Source organism: Thunnus maccoyii, chromosome 10 (genome assembly GCF_910596095.1).
Source record: "Thunnus maccoyii chromosome 10, fThuMac1.1, whole genome shotgun sequence".
NCBI lineage: Eukaryota > Metazoa > Chordata > Actinopteri > Scombriformes > Scombridae > Thunnus > Thunnus maccoyii.
The window spans coordinates 20,984,596-21,005,187 of record NC_056542.1 but is presented as its reverse complement, the minus strand read 5'-3'; the positions used below and the strand labels follow the sequence as shown (position 1 = coordinate 21,005,187).

The 20,592-nt window shown below is 38.7% G+C and overlaps 1 protein-coding gene across 8 annotated transcripts in view; it reads left to right on the top strand.

The window, feature by feature from the left end:
* LOC121904956 (focal adhesion kinase 1-like) overlaps window positions 1–20,592 on the top strand; it is a 64,872-nt gene that overhangs the window by 16,671 nt on the left and 27,609 nt on the right. For 3 of the 8 annotated variants that reach the window (XM_042422794.1, XM_042422793.1, XM_042422791.1), the window contains exons 3-21: window positions 5,963–6,249; window positions 6,363–6,529; window positions 9,015–9,102; window positions 9,651–9,730; window positions 9,860–9,922; window positions 10,074–10,128; window positions 10,470–10,610; window positions 11,163–11,240; window positions 11,913–12,020; window positions 12,575–12,692; window positions 13,041–13,071; window positions 13,535–13,605; window positions 14,021–14,038; window positions 14,701–14,757; window positions 18,142–18,150; window positions 18,534–18,631; window positions 19,508–19,592; window positions 19,771–19,871; window positions 20,071–20,186. In XM_042422794.1, the coding sequence (XP_042278728.1) occupies window positions 6,007–6,249; window positions 6,363–6,529; window positions 9,015–9,102; window positions 9,651–9,730; window positions 9,860–9,922; window positions 10,074–10,128; window positions 10,470–10,610; window positions 11,163–11,240; window positions 11,913–12,020; window positions 12,575–12,692; window positions 13,041–13,071; window positions 13,535–13,605; window positions 14,021–14,038; window positions 14,701–14,757; window positions 18,142–18,150; window positions 18,534–18,631; window positions 19,508–19,592; window positions 19,771–19,871; window positions 20,071–20,186 (1,727 nt within the window). In that variant the 5' untranslated portion in view covers window positions 5,963–6,006. The remainder of the gene's footprint in view (window positions 1–5,962; window positions 6,250–6,362; window positions 6,530–9,014; window positions 9,103–9,650; window positions 9,731–9,859; window positions 9,923–10,073; window positions 10,129–10,469; window positions 10,611–11,162; window positions 11,241–11,912; window positions 12,021–12,574; window positions 12,693–13,040; window positions 13,072–13,534; window positions 13,606–14,020; window positions 14,039–14,700; window positions 14,758–18,141; window positions 18,151–18,533; window positions 18,632–19,507; window positions 19,593–19,770; window positions 19,872–20,070; window positions 20,187–20,592) is intronic. The other 5 variants (XM_042422797.1, XM_042422792.1, XM_042422798.1 and 2 more) reach the window with 3 other exon arrangements.

Below are 20,592 nucleotides of genomic sequence, written 5' to 3'. Positions count from 1 at the left end.
CAACTCCAGCCTTCTGTGGTTTAACAGGCTAACTGTCAGTCAGTGCAGCCTCACAGAGACAGGGGTTGGTTGGACTGGCAGCCGCCTGCTTCTCTCCTGGCTGCCTGCATGGCCTAGTTGACTTTATTTCACTGCTCTGTGGGAGTGTGCGAGGGCAGGCATGTGGAGATTTGGTGCAGTTGTGTTGAGTTTAAATTGGTGCATTAAGAAATGATTTATCAACCCTGTGCTGTGTAGTGCACCTATTTTAAAACAGTAATGAACTTGTGTTGACATCCATATGTTGTAATGCCGTAAATCTGAATTTGCAAGCTATACAGTTGGTAACTAAAAGACGCTCTTTGTAATAGAAAGGCTGTGTGTTTGTTGCTTGTTTTGATGTCGTAATGCTGAAGAATGCAGTGACATTTGGCAGCCAACTTCAACGCCTCAGGTGTCAGACCTTCAGAAAAGCAAAAACAAAAGTTCTCAAGCTGCAACTATAAATTGATTCTTTGGCAAAGAACTTTATGTTCATTGAGTCAATCAGCTTCATTCATAAATATTTCAGATATCTCACTGGCAAACGTGACCTCCTTCCGGTCAATGTCAGAGACAATTTAGCAAAACAACATACTCATAAATCTGTTATTTCTTCAGCCTAACCTACAGTACAGCGTGGAGTAAAGCATGGATTTAGCTACCAGTCTGTCGCCGTAGAGATTTGGGGGCCATATTAAAACTGAACAATGTCTTTAGATAACATACTTTTACCCCATTTCCAAGTAATGTATGACGTAACAGTATTTACAGCATAAAGGCGCTGAATACATGCACCAAGGCAAATGTAGGTAGGTATGCCTACCAGTAGGATTTTATTAAGCTGTATGTGGTATTTAGGTTAGGGGTATGTGTGTGATATTGGATCGATGTATACTATGGTATGTTACAACGTTTGAGCGCTTAATATGTAATCTGATTATTCTGATGTGTGAGTGAGCAGCAGCAGATGGCTGGTTTGTGACTCCATGGCTCCTCTGGTGCAATGGTTTCTATTTAAAACTAGTTGCAGTCAAAATTATGTCCCCAATACATTTTTTAACTTGGCCCTCCGAGACAAGGCATGAAAGCTGTATGCAAACTAAGAGAGTTGCTGTTATAACGACTGAAAGTATGTTGTACAACCGTATTACCGCTTACGGACATTCTGGACAGGGTTTTCCGGGGAGGGGAGGGGGTCCACAAAGGATGTTTTGATGATATATTTATCAGTATAACCCACCAAAAATACATAAAACTCTGCTGTGGGCTGCATCTCAAAAACTTAGGTTGCGATTTTGAGCTTAATTGAGGCGAACTCACTAAATCTACAGTATTTATAACAGATTTTTCCCAACAGCAAATGACAACAACAAAAAAATCTTATTACATTAATCTAATACCCACATAACATAAAAGCATCTGATGTCACACAGTAAACTGACATGAAATGTTACAAGGTTAGTAGCAGAACATGGTCAGGTGTGGATTTTTGAGATTGGATGAACCTTATAGATTTTTAATAGTTAATCACTTAATGTTTTACTATTCATCATGATATTGAAGGAAGGTATATTTAAAAATAATATATGTATATTATTTTGAAATCTAACAGCTGTACTGAAGTGGTTCAGAGTCCATAACTCCTTCCAACTTTGAAATGCAGTACTGATCTTCACTTCATAAAGCTTATAGTGTTCAGGAGGAAGTTCAGAGGATTTGTTTGACCATTTCAAGCAAATACACAGAGCCGGGCTAGCTGTTCCTTTTTAAAAAAGCTTGAATTGTCAGCAGCCATTGAAGGTGCAAATGAGAGTCAGAACTCTGGCAAATCCCAGCTCATATATTGTTATTTTGTGGAAAGTTCCCAGTAAAACAACACTAATTGTGCAGCCTTTAATGCGTTCACAGTGACAGTTTTCATCAGATAGACAGAGGGGTAGTAGTTACTCAAAAGGCAGCTGGTTTTGTTATAATGAGGTGATATACTGGTATTTTTAATGGACGCTATTGTAACAAGCCACCTAATAATCTAGTAGTATCATAGCAGTAGTGGTATCTTTTTAATTGATACTAATACTGTAGGAGATAATATGTAATCTGATCTACACTAATCTGTTGTATTAAAGCCTTGCAGGCCTGTTATACACTGACTTTTCTGTATTACTAGTATTACTACTTATCTGCAGTGTGAGCTTGCTCTAATGAAAGCTACATATATGTAAATACATAGTAGACTACGTTCACCTGCTGTACCAAAGATTCAGTTTTCATTCTGTGCCTCTGTTCTTCTCAGGATACCTCATTATTTTAGCTAATGGCCAACTAATCTCCATTTATCTGTCTCTTAAACTGTGGAGACTTAGAAAGTAAATGCATAATAACCTTACATAACCTAATAAAATGTACATAATCTACACATCTTTTCACTTCTTGTATGTTTCAAGGACTTCTTGCCTTCAGTCACTTGAACTTTAATCCATTACCTGATTCTGTACATGAAATAACATTGAAATTTACATCTTTATAAAATCTAAATTACATATTTGGACAAGAACTAATTTTCTTGGCAGGTAAATACTTTATTTAGTGTTTACTTCTGTAACCCTTGACAGGTGAGCAAAAGGATCATTTCAGGCATTTCATACACAAAGCATAAATAATGATCTGAACACGTAATTCAGTGTTTCAATCCAACCTTGGTCTCCCTACTGTCTACAAACAAAAAGATAAACTCTTCCCTCAATGCATGTCACTTCAATGAGTGATACTAAAAGTTATAAAATTTAGAAAAATTGTTTTTGCAAAAAATATCCTGTCTACACATATTGTCTACAAACTATATCTTCTTGGGAAATTAAGGATAACAATAATGACTGATGGAAGATTACAAAAATAGTAGCAAAAAGGTTAGCCTAATTAAGTAGAAAATACTAAAATATTAGAGTAAGGGATTTCTAGTTCATAACAGTAACTACAGAGAAAATAACTTACTATACTAGCCTATATAAACACATGCTCTAAACTACAGAAGACATTTTGACATGTCCAAAAATACAGGTGTAAATAATAAACTTAATAATGGCTAAATTCCATTTAGCTGCTTCAGTTTCAGGTCCTGGTATTGTTCCTGCTGGCTCGCTGTCACACTGTCATGACTTACTGGGACACTTGAATTGAAACGAGCCAATCTTTTAAAGTTATTAGTAACACATGCTTTTCCTGCTATGACAAGTGAAGTGAAAAAAGCCTCTCCATAGACACAGGATGTAATAGAGTATATAGAACTTACACAGACGCACACTATTGATACAGTAAGTTCTTTGCAAGAGAGTGCTGAGTCGGGTTATCAGACACATAATGTCCCCTTTTACACTTCTGGTGCAGTCATTGTGCGCACACACACACACACACAGAGGCATGTATTTCACTTGCTGTCTTCAAAGAGGCAACTGTAGGTCAAGCTGTTAAAAGTGCTGAACCAACTTTCTCTGGATCAGTCTCTATATTTCTTTCTGTGTTTCTTTCTCCCTTTTTTCTCAGTATGAAGTGATCTGGCTGTGACCTGAATGCAATACAGAAAAATGAAAGCACTGACTATTTGGTTGCAATGTTAAAAGCAGTGATTTTTCTGCTTACTACAGGCTGTTTAGGAGCCTGACCATCCGTACTGAAACAGCTATTACAGGCAGTGACTTTTGACTGAAAACAGTTTGTCAGTTGGATTTATTGTCAGTGGATTAGTGGAGGCATCCAGTAAAAATAATCAGACCTTTTGGCATTAAATAAACTGTACATGATGATGCAGATCAGTTTTAGACAGGTATTGTGGAAAAAGTAATTTGTGGTGGATTATGTTCCTGGTACTGGAAATAACCCATGAAATGATTCTCTCAGATTTGGTTTACTTGCGTCTCTTTTGTTACCACATGATGGCCAGAATTCACAGTCAGCTGAAACTCACTGGGGTGATGATGATTCAACAAGGCCTGCTGGGATATCCAGGAAGTCACAATACACTATGACACAGGAAACGGCAGAGTGCGTATGTCAACACAAGGATAGGATGTGTGAAGATGAACCTACTGTAGAAAAGATGATAAATAACCTATATGTGAAAGAAAGTCGGACAAAAAGAAAGAATTTGTTCTTGTTTTTCTGTAGTTCTGGTAGATTTTAAGTCCAAATTTGTTAGGCACTGACTGCAGTGTGAATATCATTCCTATTGTAGCCTTATACACCAGTCATATAGTTAATGTGAAGCGTGTTATGCTAGGACTTAAAATTGAACCATGTTTTTTTTTCACGAGGAAGACTGCTTTAAGGAGACTTCTTGTGTTTCTGTAGGCTCATTGTTGAGAATTTGTCACAAAAGAATTCATCCTGTGTTTAGGCTGTTACCCAACTACAGTAGACTAAGATTACAGTGTAAGAGGTTTGGAAAGGTCATTCAAACACCAGTATGTCAGGGAAAAATTTAGTAATCCTCCCACAGCAGATTTTAGGGTGTCAAACCAGATTTTAAGAACCACCTTGCAGTCATTCAGGCAGGTGAGAGAGGTAGAGATGTGCTTTAGAAAGACTTGAGTTTGGCTTGAACAGGTTGGACACATCCTGTTCACTTACAAAATGGTTGCTTTTAGCCGCTTGTTGTCAAACCAAATGCTTGATAAGATTAAATACCTGGTTGATTTAGCAGTTGACTGTCCAGTTTGACTGAAGTGTTTCCCACTGGTTGACAATTTATTTTTTAAACCCAACTGATTTATGTTTAACTGTGTGTCCATTAGAACCCTCTAAAAAGACCTTGTGTCAGTATTTTTCTGGTTGACATTGACTCATTTACTGACTGACTGAAACACACATGTAGTCATGCTCAAGTGTACAGTACCAGTCAAAACCTTTGACTGGTACTGCATATTTCTCTGCTGTCTCACTACTATTATTTGTTTGTGTACTGACAGGTTTATTATCTGTACTCCACCTGGATTTGTTTCTGTGTGTGTTCTCTTTTATGGCTTTATGATTATTAATGTGAACTGTTTTGTGTTGTGACAGATGTATAAAGTGCAGTATTAATGACAGACTGGTGGTGACTGAGAGGCTGGTTGAGTGAGCGTTTTACTATCTCAGCTATTCCCTCTGCTGTTTGTTTAAAAAGGGTTGATGAAGTAGTTTTCTTTATGTACCCTAATTGTCTTTTTTAGCCTGTTTTTTTTTCTTTGGCTGTGCAATCTCGGAACTCATCGGCTATCTGTCTGATGACGATTTAGCCTCTTGGGACAACGGCCAATATTTAAAACTAGGTCTATCTGCAGACTCACAGTATCTACATTACACACCCACTTGGTTAGGTTTAGCCATGAGCAGTAAGATGATTAGGGTTAGGGTTTAGGGTTCAGGGGAGTGTGCCATTACAGTGACAATATCAGGGCGGATGTCATGTAGTAAAGTGGGTGTGTTGTGTAGGTCTGCAAGGCTATATCTTTCTCAATATTTCAGGGTTCTGGTGTAGCCAGGGATATCGGATAAGGGATATCAGAGCCGAGACTTCCTCTTCCATGCGCCGGTCATTGTCCGATTAGCAACTTTTTGTTGGTGTTTTAGGTCCAAATGACATGTCGGCTAATCTCTATAAACAGATATCTGTATAATAAATGCAGATAAATTAAAAAGCTGAATAGTCATCAGATGATAGACGATGGGTTCTGAGATTACTATCGGCAAATGTGTTCCATCTCTTTTGCTCTCCACATGGACTATTTACCTGCATGCAACCAAAGCCTGCTCAAACATGATATGTCAATACCTGCTGTGTAATACTCTTTTAACAAAATCAGATCATGGAATGAATTTCCAGTGAGGAGATAAGGCAAGTTGCTACCAATCAACTGTTCAGTCACATTTTAACCTCTGTCTTCTCTGTTTTTCCCTCTGTTTTCAGAATATGACAGCCAGTTAGCCCCAGCAGGAACATCTGAGTCAGGCATGGCGTCGTCTTCCTACTTGGAACCCAACCTCAATCACTCCGCAGCGGGTGGTTGTGGGGTTAAATCCCGGTCTGGAATGCCCGGTGGTACCGGTGTTGGTACCAGTGGTTCTGCAGGAGGTCTTGAGCGGCCTCCAGGCTCCATGGACCGGGTTCTAAAGATCTTTCATTACTTCGAGACGAACAGTGAACCATGCACCTGGGCTAGTAATATCAGACACGGAGACGCTACAGATGTCAGGGTGAGACAGAAGCTAAATACACAATATCGACACACCAACATTTCTTCTTTTACCAGCCTCTATCATCATCATTTCCCTGCTTCTCACTTCTTTTATTCATCTTTGTTTAACAGGGTGTTATCCAGAAGATAGCAGAGATCCACAAATTACGCTGTGTGTCTTCTCTTGGCCTCCGTTTGACCCATCTGCACTCTGAAGCACTCCATTGGTTACATCCTGACTTGGGCGTGTCTCACGTCAGGGAGAAATATGAGAAACAACACCCCCAGGAGGAATGGAGGTAGAATCACAACAAGATTCAATGTTTTTTTGCTCACTGCCTTTTCCCACTCCCCATTATTTCCCCCTGTCCTGCTTTTTCCATAAGGGCTACCAAAGAGTATTGTATGTGTATATGTGCATATATATGTGCTAATATTAAGTAACAAGCCAGGCAACATAACATCACTTTATTCTTCACAGAGGAGGTCTAGGAAGCTGATCGGCTTGGGAGCCATTGAGCTGAGAACACATAAGTATAAACATGTCATCATGCCCTATTGGACCATACAGAAACTGCACTTGTTAAGGCTACAAACCTGCCAACCAACAGTACTTTATTAAGCCCACCATAAAATTTGGACTCAAGCTACATAACAAATTTTCCCAGTGAAACCGTTGTATTCTTTCCAAGAACCATTGACCAAGACTGTGAAACATACTCATGGTTATTATTGAGTACACATAGTAAAAAACATTATAACCAAGTATGTAATGTTGAATTGTCCCCCTTTAACACAGTTCCTGTCTTGTTTTTCTTGAGGTTTAAAATTAACCCATTTATCTATGTCTCCCCATTGTGGATTGGGAGGAGTTAATAGCTGAAATGAGTAAGGGGCTTATGGTGTTAACTTAAATTGAAATGTACAAAGTGACTTCATTTCACAAGTGCATGACCTGCACGAAGGTACTATTCATTGCCTTTTATTGAATTGTTATGTACTGTGTAAAGCCGTGATGGAGCTGCCTAATGTTACTCTGTAGGAAAGATGTTCTCCGTCTGATGAAGGGGAACATTTATTTGCCTCGTTATTTGAAAGCAGCTCTGTCCGTTTTCAACTTAAACTCAACCTATAAATATACAAGCGCCAGCTCTTGAACATCCTCAGCTGATATTGTTAATAACCTTTCTAACAATTCAGTCTGTTGTTCTGAAGTTCATGTGTTACACCCATAGTCATTAAAATTGAAATGAATTCAAGATGAAGGAGTTGCCCACACCGCTTACATGCAGCGGAGGGGCACTGCAAGTTGTTGCAGCTCTTCCTCGGAGGGTGGCAGAGCTGCAAGCCCACAGGAGCTTCTGCTGCTGCCAAGCTATTGTTAGAACGGCAGCAGTAGCCCAGGGGATGGACTGACTCTGTCTCACTCCCTTGCGTGCTTTCTCCCATTCTCTCGTGCGCTCGCAGTTGCTCTTTTTCACTTTGATCTTTCTCTGCATCCTTCTTTCTCTCATCTCTCACATCTGTGTTTTCTTTCTTACTCGGTTCTTTCTTTTCTTTCCAACGCCATTCATTATAGAACAAGGATGTTTTATTCATTTCATCTTCAGCCTCGATTTCCTTTTGTTATCTAACTATAGGTCTGTAGCATCACAGCAGCTTGGAGCTCACTACTCTCCTGACCCATTTCTCTCAACTGTAGTCACTGCAATATGTCAGTCATAAAATAAAATCACTATAAACAATCATGGCCCATCTGGGTACTTCTACGGCACAGCTAACTGGCAAATGTAACAGCAGGAATCTCATTATGCTTTATGGTTGACACTTTCAGTTAGTTCACTGTCAGCAAAAATACGAGAGCACGTCTCACTGAGCCACCACACAGTAAGGTAGCTCGGTGAATAGAAAAGCCATCTTTTAACTTCAAGACTTGCTTTCAAGCCACTTTGTAGGCAAACAGCCACCCTGCTGTAGTGACTTTGGTTAAGAATCTACCCCACTGTTATTCTGTAGCCAACATGCACTCTCACTTCCCACGTCACGCATGACCATGACTAATTCCACCATAATACGGCAGAACATGTGTGGTAGAGCTGGGTGATTAAAAAGACATACTTGATATTTTAAGCCTTTTGATTTTGTGCAATATATATCATAACATATTTATGCATTTTGTCTGAAACGACTTAGAGATTTTATAAAAGGAAACAATGACTAAAAATGCCATTAGATTTGAACAAGACACCATTGACCCCTACACACATTCTTTCATCAAACACAGTAAACATTTTAATATATTTTAGATAAAATAACATTTGAATACAAAATTGAAGTAAAAAAAAACAAATGTTTCCACTGATTTTACATATTAAAAGGAAGTGGTGAATTTTCTTTCATATTGTAATATTTTACATAGAAAACAGGTATATCCTATCGGTTGATAATGTTTGACAATGTTTGAAAATCATTGCCTTATCGTGGGCCAACACTTACATTAATCTAATGTTACTTTTATAGATTTTTTTCAGACCAAAACATCATGTTTTTTTTAAATTGCTGTGCCTCTCGTCCCTGTTTTACCTCTATCTCAGCCAGAGTTGGAGCTTTAAATATACTGAGGTCTGTGTATGCGTCAGCCGTATGTGTGAGTAAGCGTTGCTCCTTCTGTCTCTATGTCTCACACAGGCGTTGCATTAGGATGCTACAGGTTTATTCAGTCTGTGTGTGGGTGTATGTGAGCTCTGTATGGTTATTTAGCCAAACTGTCTCTGTGATTCTCAGGTATGAGTTGCGGATGCGGTACCTTCCTAAAGGTTACCTCAGTCATTTCTCTGAAGACAAACCCTCTCTCAACTACCTCTATCACCAGGTGAGACACCACAGAATAAGAAGAGACAGAAATGTGTCTTTGTTTTGTTTTTGTTTTGTTTAAATGATTCATAGAGAACAATCTATGACTGCATTATTTAACTTTATCTAGAGCTACTTATTATTTACAGAATGATTGTTATAAAAAGCTATGCTGTAGGACTGGACAATTAATCGGAATTTTATCGAAATCACAATATGGCCCACTGCAATTTTCAAATCTCAGGAGGTACAATACATGTTAAAGGCGAAATGTGTGTCAAAATACCATACAAAATAAATATTTTGTGCTGCAGAGATGTCCTGGCTTACACATCATATTCTACAGACTTAAGAAAACATCTTTTTTTGGTGAAGTTCCCTGAAAAAATCACATCATAATTACTTTAATATGTTTTCCAATTAAAATGAGAATAGTGATGCAAAAATTAGCATTTCCTTTAATATTGCAAATCATATTGCAATTGCAGTAACAGTCAAAATAATCACAATTAGATATTTTCTCAAAATCATTCAGCCCCACTGTGCTGCTACACTTTGTTTCACCAGGTGAAGAGTGACTACATGCAACATATAGCCGATCAGGTGGATCAAGATGTTGCTTTGAAACTGGGCTGTTTGGAAATAAGGTGAGAAAACGCAGTTTGTGTATTCCTTTATATGCCACATATTATTGCTTTTTTCCAGAGTATTTTAACTAGAAATGTATTAATTAATCCTGTGTCTAAACCATCATCCTCTCTCTGTTAATTATACAGGAGGTTCTTCAGAGAGATGCCAGGCAACGCCCTGGATAAGAAATCTAACTACGAACTACTAGAGTAAGATTGATTTGATTGAAACATGTTTGTTTTCATTTGCTCCACACTATAAACTGCATTTCCTCTGATTTCAATTCATTTTAACAAGTTGTGTTAAGGTAAATATGCAACTTTTCAAAGATAAATGTGACGCTGTAATTCTTTTTTTTAGGAAAGATGTTGGTTTGAGAAGGTTCTTCCCCAAAAGCCTGCTGGACTCTCTTAAGGTGAGATAAAAACACTGATGATGTAGTAAAGCAGCAGTGATTTCCATCTCCCTGAATAACTTTAGTTCCATTACCTAATAACAGAAGTGAAAGTGGCAGACATTTCTTTGGCAATTCCAGTTTGGCCTTGTCTGCTGGCTGAGCTGATGACTGTTTGACTGGTGAACTGGCAGGGACACCATCTTGACGCAATAAATGTCTGGCTCAATATCTGATTATCTTACTGTCTGGAATTAAGTTGAACCTACTGTTGTCACTCATAGTGTGCTTTGTCAGTTGTCTGTTGTGTCTCTCCCAGAAAGACAGTTCCTTACCCCTGCTTTTTTCCTCCCTCTCCTCAGGCAAAGACTCTTCGTAAGCAGATCCAGCAGACCTTTAAGCAGTTTGCTAACCTCAATGATGAGCAGAGCATCCACAAGTTCTTTGAGATACTCTCTCCCATCTACCGCTTCGACAAGGAGTGCTTCAAATGTGCATTGGGGGTAGGACAGCACTCAATTCATTGAGACAAATGTTGCGTGTTTAGATGAATAGTCCATTGGCACATTTTCCCTACCTGGAACTTATTACTAAGTCATGGTGGTGGAGGGTAGTTAACATGCACAGGGTAGAAAGCATGCAGGGAGGAATCTCATCTTTAATTTAAATGTCTTGTCAGAACCATGCAAGATGAGGTTAGCAATAGAAGTTGCCATGTTTGTTTCACAGTCCTGCTCTGTGTCTGTGCCAGCACAACTTTACTGTGATGAACATGTTATAATGGTGATGTTACTGTACATAAAGTATATTGCATAGTCCTCATACTGTCCTCTGCAGTAATGTGCTATTAGTGTCATCTATATAAACCCTTCTTTAGTCTTATTTAATGTCAAAACTAGTAAAAACATATCAGAACATTAAAAATGTTATGTTATTACAATTATTAAATTTATGCCATTTTAGTTATTGTACAGCAAAATGTGACTTATAATGAAAAATGGCATCTGTGTTAATCTTGTCTTTCTCCCAATGCCTCTCTCTCTCCCTCACTCTAGTCTAGTTGGGTAATATCAGTAGAGTTAGCTATCGGACCAGAGGAAGGAATCAGCTACCTCACAGATAAGGGCTCAACGGTGAGTATGCAAAGTCACAACTCACAACAGAAAATCTAACTTGGCACTCTGAATCCTCAGTTAGTGTGTTGCCATTTCAAAATGTACTTTCTTTCTTTTTTTTTTGATCATATGGTCATTAAGTCATCTATATGCTTATATTTCTGAACTGAAGAGGGCTTTCAACTGTATACTCTTATTTAAGATGATTGGAAGGCCACAGTGACAATCCACCATACTGCTGCCCTCTACTGGTTTGTTTTGTCTCTCCAGTAGACAGATTCTCTCATGTGTCCTCAGTTGTCCAAGTTGAAATTAAGTGTCTTGAAATGGCAGTAGCTAAGTAGTTTTTTCTTACAAAACAGACAATATGTGCTGAAAAAATCCAGACGTGTGATTGTTGTGTGATGTGAATGTACTCGAGTGATCTGGAAATATGCGCAACTGCATTGATGAGGTGCTTCCTGCTGATGACTTAAAATACGGGAGATGGCTGCACACTTATAACTCCAGTTCTTTAATAGCATTATGCCACCCAGTGCTCAGTGTTTATTGTTGTATTTAAAATGGGCTCATAGGAATAAAGAATAATTTCTCATCCATGTGCCTTCCAATTCACTTGAACGAGAAAGTGTGTCCAATTGTTACAATGAATTAATTTTGATTTGTTTGTATCTGTCTTTGTCTCTGCAGCCTACACACTTAGCTAACTTTAACCAGGTTCAGTCCATCCAGTACTCTGCTTTAGAAGAGAAGGACAGGAAAGGCATGCTGCAGCTCAACGTAGCAGGAGCTCCAGAGGTAAAAAAACCCCAAAAAAACAAACACTCACAAACACACACGTTACATACTGTCATACTGTTTACATGCAGCGTGGTTCTTTGTGAAACACTAATGGACCCATCAAATATTTGGCTCCGTCTGCTGTTATCAGACTGTGAAATAGGAAAGTAAATGCTGCTTCTGCTTGTTAAACATTGTGGTTTAAGTTGTAGCACCACATAAATAAGCAGGACAAATGCTGTGAAAAGATGTAGAGAAAGAGGGAAACCGCGCATAGGAGGGTGAAGACGAGTGTCGCCATCTGTACTTGAGTGTCAGCGTAAGTGTGTCTGTCGAGAGCGGGTGTGTGTGTTCGCAGCAAGGCGTACTAGCAGAAAAGCATGTGGGCATATGAGTATCTGTGTAGGGATGTGTGTGTGTGAAGCATTGAATGTGTGTATATGCGCGCTGGTAGGAGACGTTATGCTTAATAAAGCTCTCATTGTGTCCAAGTCCACAGTGAAGCAACTCTCTGTCCCACTCTTACACTAATCCTTCTGTGTGTGTGTGTGTGTGTGTGTGTGCGTGTGCAGCCTCTCACAGTCACCACGGCATCACTGACTACAGCAGAAAACATGGCTGACTTGATTGACGGCTACTGTCGGCTCGTCTCCTCAGCTACTCACTCCTTCATTGTCAGAGTGCACAAAGGTAGGACACACGTTTTACATTTGAATGAATTTATACATCATCGTGTGTTTTGCTGCGTTCTAGTGTTACAGTTATGTGGAGATAAATGATTGTGGTAATTTATGCATTGTTTAGATGGTAACAAAATGGCTAACATGTTTACCTCATAGCATAAATAGCACTCAGGGCTGAATTTGCTGTCAGCCATCTTTCAAACAGTAGTCAAGTCTGATTGTGGCTGTTGAGGCTTTATGCTTGTCACTTTGAATAACCAGCTCGTGCTTGGCTAGTCTTTTCTAAAAATAACTATGGCTGCGAAGAAATTGTTGTGGCTCTTACATGAAACCATGTGTTCATTTTGTCTTAAAGAGGGAGACAGAGCTCTGCCTTCCATCCCAAAGTAAGTCAACTCTTTTTTTTTTTTCTCTCTCTCTCATTAGATGCTTTATGAAGTAAAATGTGTCATTTTCCTGTGAGATCGGGTGTAGCTTAATTTCTAGTGATGCATAAGAGATGTATAAGAGCTTCAGATGTTTAACAGTTGATGCATAGCTCTTTATTTTTCACACACTTTGTTCTGCACTTCAGAAAATGTATGAAAGGAAATTTGAATGTGACTTTAAACCCAAAACATGGAACGGATTAACAGACTAATGCAACATTTTAACATTTATTTATGACAGAATTTAAACTCCTTATATTGTCCATATCTATAAAACATGTTTCGTAATGTTTGATACACGTGACAGGATGCGGGAGGAGCCTTCATTCTTCTTCTGCAACTAAAAGTTCATCCTGAATAATAATTAATTTAGGTTAATATGGACCAAATACCAAAAATAACTTTCTCCTCTGTGGCGCAGAGTTTCAAATCATGAGAGGCGGATGGAAAAACGGATGGACGGAGTACGGACCAGAGCTGTCTGTGTCTCAGGTATAAAACCCAGTCTCTCTTTCTCCGTCCCTGTTGGTCTCTTTCACTCTCTGTCCGCTGCTCTAAATGTCATGACTGACAGTGACTGCTAAGAGTTAGATAAAGCGCTCATAGATATGAGTGTGTGCACCCTGTTTCCCCCTATAAAGCCTCATCTGTGTTTGCAGTGAGGAGTCCTTGTCTGGCCAGATGTCCACATGGAGAGCTTTAGTCACTGTCACTCTGTCTCCGCTCTGACTGTCTACTGACCTCTGACTAACTCACAGTTACACATAATGACCTTAAAATTACCTTGAATGTAGGATCAATGGATTAAATTATAGCTTATATGTTTTAATTTGATTTAACAGTAAAACTAATACCTTTCTCCCTCTCTTCTCTCTCCTTCTCTGTTTGTGTCAAACGGTGCATGCAGGTCACACTAGTGGCGATGGTAAACAAATTCTTTCTATTAACCATCATAAAGTAGTAACATATAGGATTCCTGTCGTGTGTCTACATTTATCATATATGTGTATAGTATCTGTCTCTGTATCTGCCTGTAACTGTTGCAGCTTTATCCATGACTCACCCTGTTTTTTTTTTTTTCAACTTGTTTCTCTGGAAAGAACAAACCTTTCCACCCCTCCCTTTTCCTCTGTGTGTGTGTGTGTGTGTCTCTCACTCTCTACTGTACCTCACTCTTCTGTCTCCCATTCCTCGTGTGCAGCTGTTCTATAGTACATGAACATTTTACTGTAATCGTTACTGTAGTTGTGCATGTGTTTGGAGTCGGGTATGGTGACAGTCATTCGGAAAGGTACTTCTGTCTGATGATGGTGTGTTTCTGTTACTCTTGTTATTTTCACTCCTTTTTAACTCTGGGAAGGTGTGTTCATTCAGCTTCTTGAGTTGCATGCAGTAATTTGATGCGTTTATTTGTTATTGCTGTTTGACAGTGAGAAGGAATATAATGGTAGTATTTCTACCTCTGGGTGATATAAAGCATCTTATATCGATATCAGGATAGGACAGGATGTGAGCTTGTCTCTTTTATCTATCTTTTCTTTATCACCAAGCGAGACTTAATGTTTCTTTGCTAATTTCTCCTCTCAGAAACAGACGACTATGCTGAGATCATAGATGAGGAGGACACCTATACCATGCCTTCAAGTGAGTAGAAATACACAGACACGCACACACACACATACACAAGCACACAAATATTGCAGATAGTTCATATGACAAGTGAAGAGACAAAGTGACTGATCAGTGGATCTCATCAGACTCGCCTGTTTGTGATCATGTAGCGTACTGTGTTTGCGTATGAGGGTTGGTTCGTGTGTGTGTGTGTAGGTGGGAAGGTTGCTAGGTTGGGTCACTGGGTGTCTCTCAGTCTTTGTGCTCGCAGTAAAGTTGGGTTGAGATCAGAGTGAGGAGACTCTTCTACTGTTAATGCTGCTCAACTTCATTTTGAATATATTTTACTAATATGTAATTTTTCGTGGTCTTATCTTGAATATTTTTGTGCGAGGGCAGGTAATTCTGTCCCAAAACTAGATAAACAATCATCTTATTAAAGTATGTTAAAGTCAGATGAAAAACTAAATTCACCTTTTGAAAAAGATTTTATAACTATTGTCCTTCTCACATCAATATAAAGCTGAAAACCATAACTTTTCCACACATACAGATGAGCATTTATTGTTGCATTTGGAAATGTTTCACCTCATAATTGTTGATATCACTAAGCAGGTACCATAATCATTAAGCACATTAAATATTTTATAACAGGAAAATATGTTGAAATGCTATAAATGAGCTGTATAATGTATTTCACCACAGTCATCTATACTAGGTGGATTTAATGACTAATCAGGTCTAATTAAAAATTTTCTGATTGCAGCTTTGAATCGGATTGGTTGATAAAAAGAATGGCTGGTAAAACAGTGACTGAGGTTTGAATGAAACTACATTTTCAGTAGTCACATGTAGTAATCTTTCATAAAAGGGGAAACCACTGAAAGCACATACTGTCTGTATATTAATAGACCTGCAGTCTATTTGAGTTGTCACAAGATTCAGAGAGAATCACAACTTCCTCAAACTGATTTGATATGTTATGTAACCAAAATGTTTGTTACAGTTAACATTTTTCAAATATGTTGCTACCACATTACAGGACTATATGAGTGTTCAGTGTGACAAATGACAATGTGTTATTATTTCTGTATGAGAGATCAGTGAAGAGGTTTTTCTGCTCTAAAAATGCTTGATGATTAGTAGTGAACAGCTATTAATCATCCCTCTGAATGAGAAAGGTATTTCTATGCTGCTGTTGCTGCTGAGTAGTGCCTGCTCACCAGGTTTAGGACTGTTGTTTTTATTTAGCTCACTGCAATGCTAAATAGTGGCAATGTTCAGAGGCAGCAGAGATGGGCGATATCACTTTCAGCTAGGATGGGAAATGCAGCTGGCAAGTTGTGTGAAAAAAAATGCCCATTTAAACTGCCTCAAAATGTTGCCTGGGTATCATAAGCACATGTTGTTCCATGCAACCAAATTCCAACATGGCTTCTGCTTTTTGACCATTCATAAATTGCCTTTCACCGAAGTCCTGTTGACTTACAATTTTAATACACAAACACATTCTTAGAGAGCAAGCTAGTCAAACAGCGGTAACAGTATATAACTACAGATAACTCTAAAATATCAAAAAGAAGAAACCTCACTGTATCCCTGCTATTTACTACTGTTAAACATGTCACATCATTGTCTCAGATAAATAAATGACTGATTTAGTCAGAAGATCAATACACTTGTATACATAAGTCAGCCAAGGTCACGTTTAGCTGTTCATGTTCACACTGAGCAGTTTCACTCTTTCAGTGTCTGTTTTGGTTTTGTTAAACAGCAGGTTGCCAAGCAACAAGAGGAGTCCGTTTGGTGTTTAAGTTGTGTTTGTGTTTTAAAACACAACTTTGTTTACACTAGCAATGGGTGGCCAGTGGTGTGTGTGTGTGTGTTGCTTTGTTTTGCTCTTTGTATGTGCACAACAAAAATTAACCTTCTTCAAAAAGACATACCAAAAGGCTTTAAATATCCTAAGTTATATTACAGACACTCTGTTGATACTAGAGTATATAATAACTGACATTCAGTACCTCTAACTTGCTCTCAGCTGCGTCACTGTCACATCCACAATCACAGCAGTAGTTGTAGTAACATTGACATAAAAAATAAAGACTCCAGTAACAATGAATGGATCTCTGTACTCACAGCTAGTTATTTCTGTCTCCTATCACTAACCCATTTTCCCAGAATACTATGGACTAGATCAAGGTAATGATTGGAACGTACCATAAGTCTGGTTGTATTGTGATGGCACTTTGATTTGGCGGTTGTTGTGATCCTTATTTTACGTTTGCTTGCAACTGTAAAATAAAATTCTGAATTTATTTGTGTATCTGTACCCTGTTGATTTGACCCCTGTACCTCTGTTGATGTTTGATGTGCTGTCAGTTTGGTGGTAGCTTCAGAACTGAGTCCCAGTTATTGGACATTGGTTCTTTTTGTCTATTTTGGATGTTTAAGAAAAAAAGGGTGGAACAAACCTTTTTTTTTTTAGTTAGATGTAGAAGTTAAATCAATACCACTGGACTTGCAGAATAATGCAAGCATAGCTGTTAAAAACCCATTTACTGCTTAGGGTAACAATAACATGGCAAGAGTTCAATAAAATGTTTTATGTTGTTCAACCATGCAAGTTGACTCAGTGCATGTTCCTGTTTACAACTTTGGCCTGGAGGAAAAAGGGCAGCGAGGGTTTAAATAGATATATCTATACTATAACATTATAAACCCAAACCACTAACAAATAGGGTAGTCCCACTCCATTGTTAACCATAACGCTTGACTTCTTTAAGATCAAGTTACATGGGCGACATTTAGAGGCACACAGGCATTAATTACGTGCATTTTTGTCACTGTACTGTATATTATAGCCCATTTCCACATTTAGACCATTCCCACAAAAGACATTATTGTCCAGGATAATTGTCTCTAAAAGTCGCATATGTACTGGACATTTCACAACAGTGAAACTTACAAAAAGAGGAGTCAGACATTTGTCAAACCGTGTAAACTGACACCAATATCTCTATGTATATCCTATCCATACAGTTCACTATATTATATGGACAAAGTCAGGTCAACAGTGTCATGCCTGTCAGGCAAAGCAAACCACCAGCCTCTCAACAGCCAAAATTCATGGTTTCCTTGATAGAAAATATAGAATGAAATTCACCAAACAAGGTATTTGGACCAAAAACACTGGTCCTATATCAACTTCCTGCCAATTATGTCTCACATTTATACAATCAACCTGACTTTATCCATATTCCATTTGGATTCATGTAGAAATTTATGTTCATATATACACTGATTGTTAACTGGCTGTTGTTTGTCTGTGTTACATGGCATGTCCGGCTGTGGTTTGCTGATGCTGTTGCTGCATGCTGTTGACATCGAGCTCTGCTGATCTGCTATAAAACCAAGCTTGCCAGAGTAGGAGTTTAAACTTTATTAATACAAGATAGTTTTGGTTTCAAATAACCCCCAGCAAAGATGACATCTCATAATGTTGCACACATGACGTTAATCAGTTTGTTCTACACAGTGTGGTGGAGTCTCCTGCAAATATTATGAATTTGCCGGAAGAAATGATCCACACAATCAGTTGTAAATGATTTCTCAGCAATCAAATGCAAAAACAAACAAACCCTGCACGCTGTAAAAAGCTCGGACAAGCTTGGTTGATGCAAAGCCTGACTAAGAAGTGTATGTGTGGGTAGTGGTGTGTGTGTTTGATCTGAAGGTCTACTCTGTCTTCATTTGTGTGTCTGTACTGTATGTGTGTGTGTTCATGTCCATGTATATTGTGTGTCTAGCACGTGACTATGAGATTCAGCGGGATCGTATTGAGTTGGGACGTTGCATAGGTGAAGGCCAGTTCGGAGACGTCCACCAAGGAGTGTACATCAGCCCGGTAAACAGCCTCCCTTTCACACACACACAGAGCATTGTAAAGCTATAGTTGTAAGCTCTCTAACACTCTTATGTGTGCTGTCCATCTTTTGCTACATAAATTGAATGTGTCACAGGGACCCAGTCAGTGTGTGACTCAGCATAGATGCATTAGGCACACAGCACACCCCTAGATATACAAAACACCAGGGGAACATTCCTATTGTTATCAATGACGGTGAATTTATTGAAGGCGTAGCTGTAACGTAGCTTTTACTTATGGTATATTAAGATCTGAATGATCTGATGAGTATAGCCTTCTATAGATGATCCCCTACCTACAGCTTTAGGGTTTGATTGGTGGGGAAAAAGCAAATCCATACAAATCTTGTGTTAGTCATTCACTCACATGACACTCTGCTCTGTAGATACAGAACTGTAGTTCATCTTCTACATTAAATAATAAAATTCTGCTTCTGACTCATAATACACATGCTGGTAATCCTCTCCCCTGTTGTCTTTATCTCTAACACTCCCTGCAAAGTCAATTTGAAGCTAAGCTAAATAGAAACCAAACTTAAACTCATATCACAATAACGGCACATGTACAATATAGTTGTAACAGAAGAACATTATGGGTTTATCACAGAATAACTCCAATATATTCACAAATCTCTGAATTTGATACAGAAACACATAATATAATGTAAATGAATTTGAATAGACCTTCATTAAAATAAATAAATTTAACTTAAGACCTCTAATAACTTTAATTTTGAGTTTCCTGCCTATCTATTGAGATATGAGTGGACAGTGGATATACTGTACTTTATGTAGATAATTCAGTTCAGCTGTGATGCTGCCACTGATTTTGCTTCGGTGTATCTGTATCTTGCAGGAGAACCCAGCGCTGTCTGTGGCAGTGAAGACGTGTAAAAACTCAACGTCAGACAGCGTCAGGGAGAAGTTTCTCCAGGAAGCATGTAAGCTCCTTGTGTGTGTGTGTGTGTGTGTGTGTGTGTGTGTGTGTGTGTGTGTGTGTGTGTGTTGGTCACATGTTACCTTCCAACAAATTTTCATTCTCAAGAATTTGCAGGAGCCCGTCAGTACAGAAAAACCTATTTGTTAACTAACGTCTGACTCCTTCTTCTTTCTCCGCAGTGACCATGCGTCAGTTTGACCATCCTCACATCGTGAAGCTGATGGGAGTCATCACAGAGAATCCAGTCTGGATCATCATGGAGCTCTGCACACTCGGAGAGGTAAAACACCGATTAGTATAAGGGTGTACGTTATCTATTAGTAAATCACAATCTTTCTGTTTCTGTCTGTCTCAGCGCTTTCTTCTGCTTTTCCCGCTTTCTCTCTCCTCGTCTCCATCCTCTGTTTTTCCCAACATCACTGTTGCACCTTCTCTCTAAAATCCTGTCTGTTTTTTTTCTCTCTCTCTGTCCTCCATAGTTACGTTCATTCCTGCAGGTGAGGAAGTACAGTCTGGACCTGGCCTCTCTCATCCTGTACTCCTACCAGCTCAGCACAGCACTGGCTTATCTGGAGAGCAAACGCTTTGTACACAGGTATGCAAGAGGGCTTCCCAAGACTGCGATATACCATATTATTAAAAAATTATAAATGTTTGAGGTTAAAGTTATAGTTTAGTAGGAGTAGTTAGAAGTGCAAAGTGATCCTTCATAGAATATTAATACATATTTAATATGTAATAATAATGTGGGACAGTCAGATCTGCAATACTGTTTTTTTGCAAGTACAAACCACAGCCTGGTTTTGCCACCTACTGGAAGCTTTACATTGAAACATGTATTCTGCTAAAAAATGGAGACATAGTCAGCTATGGTGGGGAAAAGGTTCCTTATCCTAGTATATGGGTGCCCATAATGTCAAATCTGCTTGATTGTCTGGTCAGCTATTTGATTGAAGGATGGTTTCCTGATGGTTTAAGGTAGCTAGTACTACCTACATGAC